Source organism: Cucumis sativus, chromosome 1, assembly GCF_000004075.3.
Source record: "Cucumis sativus cultivar 9930 chromosome 1, Cucumber_9930_V3, whole genome shotgun sequence".
NCBI lineage: Eukaryota > Viridiplantae > Streptophyta > Magnoliopsida > Cucurbitales > Cucurbitaceae > Cucumis > Cucumis sativus.
In genome coordinates this window covers 13,434,369-13,442,393 of record NC_026655.2, presented here as the reverse complement: position 1 = coordinate 13,442,393, position 8,025 = coordinate 13,434,369, and the positions used below count along the sequence as shown (strand labels likewise).

At 32.7% G+C, this 8,025-nt stretch overlaps 1 protein-coding gene across 2 annotated transcripts; it reads right to left on the bottom strand.

Annotated features, from left to right (window-relative positions):
- Positions 1-2,728: 2,728 nt before the first annotated feature.
- LOC101208181 (spastin) lies at positions 2,729-6,670 on the bottom strand. 2 transcript variants are annotated; one of them, XR_004216437.1, is made up of 9 exons: positions 6,176-6,668; positions 6,062-6,097; positions 5,757-5,850; positions 5,287-5,374; positions 5,070-5,197; positions 4,083-4,655; positions 3,600-3,735; positions 3,444-3,512; positions 2,729-2,972 (listed from the first exon to the last, which is right to left on the bottom strand). XR_004216437.1 is itself a non-coding variant. In XM_031885011.1 (8 exons), exons 6-8 carry the CDS (start codon positions 4,424-4,426, stop codon positions 3,465-3,467), a joined length of 528 nt encoding a protein of 175 aa, XP_031740871.1. In that variant the 5' UTR covers positions 4,427-4,655; positions 5,070-5,197; positions 5,287-5,374; positions 5,757-5,850; positions 6,062-6,097; positions 6,176-6,670; the 3' UTR covers positions 3,189-3,464. The 2 variants fall into 2 exon arrangements, 1 of the variants encoding a protein (XP_031740871.1); XM_031885011.1 differs by lacking the exon at positions 2,729-2,972 and having other exon boundaries at positions 3,189-3,512; positions 6,176-6,670.
- Between the last annotated feature and the right edge of the window lie 1,355 nt (positions 6,671-8,025).

Below are 8,025 nucleotides of genomic sequence, written 5' to 3'. Positions count from 1 at the left end.
ACTATCTTTTAAGGATAAAACATTCTCAGTTTTCTTCCTATCTCAATATTATGTTTTTTTTTCTCCTCTTTTTAAATTAAAGGATTGTTGTTCGAGGAGCAACAAAAATGATAAAAAAAAATTATAATAAATCAATGAAAGATATAAAAATGAGGAAGAAAAGAGAAAAAAAAAAGAGTACATTTTGGAAAAATAAAGCATAATTTGGTAAAAAATTAGATTCAAAATTTAATTCAATAAATCTTAAATCAAATCTCACTATTAATTGATTTTTTTAAAAAGAAAATTCCTATACATTTAAAGTTTAAATACTTTCAAAAAAAATATTTGTTATACATTTTTTAGGTTATTTAAGAATTCTAAAGTTAGTTAATTTAATATTAAATCGTCTTATTTGATTTTGTTTCGATTTTTCTATAAGTTTAATAAAATTCAATTTTTAGAAATTTATTTAACTCAAATTTACCTAAAATAGTTTAGATGCATATAGATTAGTTTTAAAATAAAATATTTGAAAAGGTAAAAAACAAATAAAAGACATAAAATAATAAAAAAATTAAAGTAAATACGAGTACTAAATGCATAAAAACTAATCACAATTAATATTTATTTAAAATTTATTTTGTAAATAAAATAAATTAAAAATAAAATTCTTTTAAGATTATTAAATTAATTTTTAAAAAATGGCATTTGATAAATAAAAGAGTAATTTAAAAAAAAAATGAAAAGTTAAAATTATGGGAAATTGAAAAGGTAATATTATGGAGAATTGAAAAAGTAGGATTATGGAGGGTTGAAGAGGGATTGAGAAGGAAGAGAGAGAGGGAAGATGGTTATGATAAACCTAAAACAAGGGTTATGATAACCATTCCCTCAAACAAGGGTTGGGTTACCATAACCCTAACCCAATAGTGATAATCCTTCCCCCAAACGACCCCTAAATTTTTTTTTTGCTATTTTTGCAAACACCCCTAAAACATTTAGACTCTATAAACAATTTTGAAAAAAAAAAAAAAATCATAGATTCACGATGAAAAATACAAAAAATACTTCTGTCAACATACGATTAATCGATCACACAGGCGAAAGTAATATTATTCTAAACGTTTGTGTACTACCGTTTAAACAAATGATCTATGATCGTTTAGAATATGATACACGGTCGTTTAGTTCTTATTTAACTATGGGAACAGATACACGGTCGTGTAGTTCTTGTTTTTTCCTCCTTAAATTTAAATGATCGTGTTGATCATAGCAAACGATCGTGCTGATCATGAAAAACGATCGTATTTATCATGATAAGAAAGTGTGTAGTTCAATGTAAATGATCGTTAAAAACTTCAAATATAACAAACATGTTGATCTTGGTAAACGATCATGTTGACCATGCCAAAAAAATCGAGTTGATTATGGTAAGCAATCGTTTAGATCATGATACACGATTGTGTAACTTTTTTAAGCAATGGAAAAAATGTTTCAAATTTAAACGATCATGTTGATCATATGAAATAATATTTAAACTATCTTGATATTCTCAAATATAAGTAAGATGAAGAATAATAATGAAACAAACGTGAAGTGACTCTAAATAATATTGCCTACACTACAAGAAAGGAGGCGATCCCGACGAATAAAATCGTCGAGAGATATATGAAAAGCGTCGAAAAAGGCTTTTCTGATGCATAAATATATGTCGGGACACAAGTCGGAAAAAATGTGTCGAAAGTTACTAAACAATTCCTGACGTTGTATGAACGTCGAAGATTCTATCAATATAGCGTCGGAAGATGTCTAGGAACTCCCGACGCATTTTTTTAAAAAAAAATATCTTCCATTAATTCCTAAATTCAAACTCAACTTCAACACTTTAACCTCAACTTCAACACTTCAATCTCATCTTCAACCCTTCAAATTCAAATTCCTAAAACCTACAACTAATTCAAAGTCCTAACAACACTTCAAATTCAATTTCATTACTAAAACCTACAACTAATTCAAAATCTAAATGCTAAAACTAATTTGAAATCTAAAATCTAAAACCTAAAACTAATTTGAAATCTAAATACTAAAACTAATTAACTAAACAAAACAATAACTAAACTAAACCACTTACCGACGACGACGGCAACGGGGATGACAATGTTTTATGACGACAGTTATTTTTTGTCGCGAAAAAATTCGTGACAGTTATTTACAGTCATAGTATCGCGTGTCGTGGAAAGTCCTTCCATGACAGTTCCAAAAAATTGTCACAATATGTGTTTTCATGACAAAAAATAAATGTCATAAATTAGTATTTTATGACAACAAATAACTGTCATATATTATTTTTCGTGACAACAAATAATTGTCATCATTTACACATTTACGACAGTTACAAAAATGCCACAAATTCTTATACTATGACATTTTATGTCAAGAATATGTCAATCGTGACAGTTTTTTGTAAAATTTAGTTGTCATTGATTTGATTTTGACGACAGTTACGAAAATGTCACAAATTAATATATTACGACATTTTTTTCATGTTATGGATAGACCAATTGTGACAGTTTTTTATAAAATTTAATTGTCATGGTTTCGGTATTGACGACAGAAAATAAATGTTACGAATTTGTATATTATGATATTTTTCCTTGTTGTATATTCTTCAATTCCTGTTTTTCTTGTCGTTGAACCATTACACTACTAACTTCAATAACAATAACAATAATACATCACACCCATATGAAAACAATAAGTCAAACATTTTATAAAGATACACTTTGAAGTATTCATACACCCATTGACTAATAACCATTTGTTTAGTTCAAATGTAATTTCCATAGAAAAAAAATATACATTGACAATGGAAGCAAGAAGCCTAAACTCAATACATTGGAAGCAAGAGTTGGCTACCAACCATACAAAAGATGTTATATCAATCAATTGCTCCAAATTGGGTTCAATGCTTCAAATGGATTCTTCCAAACCTAGAGAGAAAACAAAATCTCATTTAGAGGATGATTAAAGAACACTACCTATGAGGATGTTCTACTTAAAGCTATTTAAAGATAATTAGGAACATTATCGTTGATGTAAGATTGAAAAAAACAATATTGAGCTACTTCTATGATAACATTTTCAGCCCCCTCCTCCCAACCCTTCATTCCAGTCCCCTCCCAACACAAAAAAAAAAGCAATGAAAATGGCACACACATAACATATGTCTTCGGTCGATATATCATAACACAATGTACCAAATATACAAAAAAAATCCAAATACATTATACCAAGAATATGAACAAAACATATAAAGAAAGAAAAAAATTACATGATACGAACTCCGTCCATTCAGATCTAACTTCATCTAACAGAAATTTATTTGGAGAATTTTGATTACATAACATTTCATGTTATATACAAGTAATGATGAGACAGAGGAAAAGCTTTAATGAAGTTACCAAATCTTTCAATCTTTCTTGTTACAAGAGCTCCCGAACAGGGCGATAAGCTGCAGTCACACATAAGTTCTGTTGCCAGAGGTAAAGGTCATTAGCTGATCAATGGAACTAGGCAAATAACTCATGTGGTATCATAAGACATATTAGAGAACACACCTTGAGATCACTTCCACTGTATCCTTCTGTCATAGTTGCAAGCTCTTTGAAATCAAGATCTTCAGCCTTCTCCTTTGATAGAAGAGTTCTTAATATCAATTCCCTGCTCTCCACTAATGGAAGACCAACCATAATTCTGTTCAATAGAATATATTGAAGGATTAGCAAATGAGTTTCTATGAAGTATTTGTCAATAACTAATACTTCTCTAATTCCCTTGTAGTGACGAGCCCATCAGGTTTTGGCAAAGATAATGTGTTACATTAACCCATGTCCTCACCAAATTTATACAACTCATCAAGAGATCACTTGTGATTATGGTTATAAGCAAAAGTAGACCATCACTCTAAGATGAGTAATAACCTTTCTTGAACAGTTTTTATTTTATAGGTTGTACAATAGTGTCCTTGAGTTCTAAGGAAAGGAGAGTGGAAATACTAAATGAGAATAAAACCAGGTTAAGGATAAATGGTATATTCTTACCGACGTTCAAATCGCCGAATGATTGCTTCATCAAGGTCAAATGGCCTGTTGGTCGCAGCAAGAACTAGTATTCGCTCATCATTCCTAGTTAGGAGTCCATCCCAATGTGACATGAATTCATTTTTAATCTTTCGCATGGCCTCGTGCTCTCCCACTCTAGTCCTTTGGCCGAGTATGCTATCGACTTCGTCGACAAAAATAATTGTAGGTGAGACTTTTGCTGCGAGCATAAACAATGCACGAACATTCTTTTCATCTTCTCCAAACCATTTAGAAGTGATTGTAGACATTGAAACATTAATGAAACTTGCTCCGACTTCGTTAGCAATGGCCTTTGCCAACATTGTTTTATCCGTTCCAGGAGGACCGAAAAGTAGGATGCCTCTACAAGGTTTAAGAAGTCCGCTCTTAAAGAGGTCTGTCGAAGAGGAAGCATGACTAATTCTTGTAAGGACTCTTTGATTTCATCCATAGCACCAATGTCTGCAAATGTGACCCCAATTTCATTTGCAGGGATAACTTCAAGTCTGATACGCGTTTCAAATTCATTGTCGGGAGGAATTTCTTGTCAAACTAAAGGAAATATTAAAAGGATGAAAGAATGAGATATAGGAGGGAAAGTGTCTGTCAACAGTGACCATATAAACTGAGAATTAAGTGAAAGAATACTCAGAAGTAACAAAGTTGAAACCTCATTTCCAAACATTAGAAACCAACAAGGACATGATGTTCATAAAATACACATGATTCTTATCCAATGTAATTCGAGTACCAAAAACTCGTAAAATTGGTTATCATTTTGAGGCACGGTCTAGGGACCTGTGATTTAGAATATGTAGAAAACTTAACAAGTAGAAATAATAACATTGCGAAGGTTTGACATGATACTTGGTAAATCATCGATTGACTCAATAATTTAAGGTATTCAAAGGTCAGAAATCGAATCAAACATGTTCCAAGTTCCACCTTCACTAAAGACGAACTTACAGGTGCTTTTTGTGGAGGCACATTTTCAACATATTTTTTCACTATGGGAACAGATTTCTCTGCCTCTGTAGCTGGATTTTAGATTTATTTTCAGTCTTTGCCCCAACAGCTTCGTCCCTTTGGGCTTCCTGCAAAAGTTGCATTTTTTAGAATCACATTAATAAAGATGTACAATGACACATGCTTTTGAAGCAAATTTTTTAAAGCTAAATCAAACCTTCGATGATTCTGCATTTGTCTCAAGCTTTAGAGTGTCTTTTCCTTCACTATTGTCTTCCTGGAATATACTCAATCCATGGGATAAACTGCTCCAAAACCAAAATTTTATTAAAATATATTAATAGAGGCCCATTCATGGGGGCTCTATTATTTTCTCTCTTCTTGTTGAGTGGGAGATTGGTTGGGATAAAAATCCTAACTCGGAATTTGGTGCATACCTCTTTTTGTTGATTAATAACTATGAATCTTTTTGTTGAACTTCGAAAGAACAATTATAAAGGAATATTTTGTTGTTCATCTTTATTGATATTACAAATCAATCAGAATAACCTTAAAATCAACCATTAATTTCATTTTGTTGATAAGAAATAAAAACACAGAACTCGTATATTTAGATAAGACAGAATAAACTTGTCAAGTGTAGGAGGAACATTTATCTTGGAAAAGGAAAACATATGTTTTTCTTACCCCCAGTATTTCCACTTGTAGGAAGAATGGAAAAGGAACCCCAAACGCTAGACATTCGCTCCAATGTCACCTCAGAGATCGACCTCCTGAATGACTACAAAAGAAATCCAACATATTAGGAATAACTCTTTTACTAGGCCTCCTCAAGCAACATCTCCATGTTTAAGCACTCGCGTCAGATTGTGGCTAAATACCTACTAACCTAGTTGAAGTTTTCAGAACTTTCATTCTAAAAACATGACAATTACCTATACTTTAGGAAAGTAAAAATATTTTAATCCTCACTGATGGCAATTGGAACTTACAGATTCTTTCTTGGGACAACCATATTTGCTCTGCATCTGTAGAAAATTTAACATTGCTGATGTAAGCCACAAAATAAAACCAAAAAGATGAACTTAAATGTGTAGTTAAATTACCTTTAAAGAGAAGTCAGAGACATCTAATAACAGCAACTTCATGAAGAACTCAAACTCACAAAACAATCCCATGGAGTTGCAGGAACGAATTAGAGACCATATAACAAAAAATCAACAATTAGAAAAGAGAAATCGGGAATAACTCAAACTCACAAAACAATCCCATGGAGTTGCATGAACGAGTTAGAGACCATATAACAGAAAATCAACAATTAGAAAAGAGAAATTGGGAAGAACTTAAACTCACAAAATAATCCCAAACGAATTAGAGAGAAGAACTTCATAGAGAGAGAGAAAGAGATAAGGAAGAGAAGCTTATCGACGAAGGGGTGACGACCACAGTTTGAAGTTTGAAGTGATTGCGGAGGGTGGGAGAAGACGGGCACAAATTGAAAAGTTTGAGGAGGTTGTGGCGATGGGGCGGTGGTGGCGACAGAGAGGAGGTTTGAACGGACGGGCATGAGAGTGTTATCCAAAAAATTCTGTCTTTTCTCGCAAAAAACACGAAATTTTGCAATTTGTGACCGTTTTTCTTCTCCCTCCCATTTTGTGAGATACACAACTGTCATAGTAGACAGATTTTGTTGTAGTGTAAAACAAAACAATAACGAAACTAAACCACTTACCAATGGCGACGACAACAGGGATGACAATGCCCTCTTCTTCTCGATCTCCCTCTCAGTATCCCTCTCCCTCTCTCGATTTTCTTTCTCTTTTCTGTTTCCAATCTTTAAAGAATGGAGTTAAAAAAGATAGAGAATTTCCGACGCACAATGAAATCGTCGAGAATAGCACCCTATTCCCGACGCGATTAGTGACACATCGGGAATATCCCTAAACCCATTCCCTACGTTGCTGACACCACGTCAGATGAGGGCGTAACGTACAATTAATGATCTACCCTTCCTCCGACGCAACACTGTAGACGTCGGGAATAGGTACTCATTTCCTGACGCACCTGAGACCACATCAGAGGGAGGTCAATTAATTGTGTGTCTTTTTCGACGCTACACTTTTCACGTTAGGAATAGGGGTTCATTTCCTAACGTATCTGACACCACGTCAGAAGAACCCTAAACCATTCCAGCCCGTTTCGACGCTAATGTGTCTGTGTCAGGGGGAATGACTTCCCTCGACGTGCACCAAGATGCGTCAGAAAACACTGGCTTCTACCGACGTCATGTTTTTTGACGATTTTTCCTGCGTTGGGAAACTTCCAATTTATTGTAGTGCTAAAATAACGAAGATGAAATATGAGATTTAAATAGAAGAATAAATCATTTAAAAATATAAGAAATAAAAAAATGGAATATGAGATGAAGAAATCGCAAAAAAAAAAAAAAAACAATCATAATCGATCGTCTACAATATTTAATGACAAATCTAGAATTTATGAAAATATAATAGTGGCTTCATAGACTTTTGGTTTTTTCAACTGTAAATATTTTTTAGCTTTGTTACATTTTACATTTTTTTTTGCCCTTTCTTCTCAATTTTCAACAATTTCTTCAATAGGTTGTTTTATGTTACACCTCACTCTAAGCACATGCTTGCTCGGTCCGAGATAAGGCGTGAAGTCAATTGACGTCACTCCCCTTCTGAACAACACTAGTTGACTCTTACTACTGATCATTTACCATGTTATAAAACTTGAGTAAATTAAGTCTTATGCAACGAAAAATACGATAAACATACTTTAAATAAACTTCCTTATATTAGCATAAAATAAGTTTAAGTTAAACGTCATTTCTTTGTTGAGATCTCGAGACCCGAAGAAAAACATTTAAATTGATACAACCTTAAACAAAACTAATATACATGACATACAAAGATCTATAACTAACCTTCAG

Bases quoted from the DNA above. Each gene is read 5' to 3' on its own strand.
- LOC101208181 (XM_031885011.1), bottom strand. From the start codon at position 4,426: ATGTTGGCAAAGGCCATTGCTAACGAAGTCGGAGCAAGTTTCATTAAT. The intron at 3,736-4,082 runs GTAAGAATATAC...TCTATTGAACAG, and splicing joins ATTCGGCGATTTGAACGTCG to AATTATGGTTGGTCTTCCAT. The intron at 3,513-3,599 runs GTGTGTTCTCTA...CTCTGGCAACAG, and splicing joins ACAGTGGAAGTGATCTCAAG to AACTTATGTGTGACTGCAGC.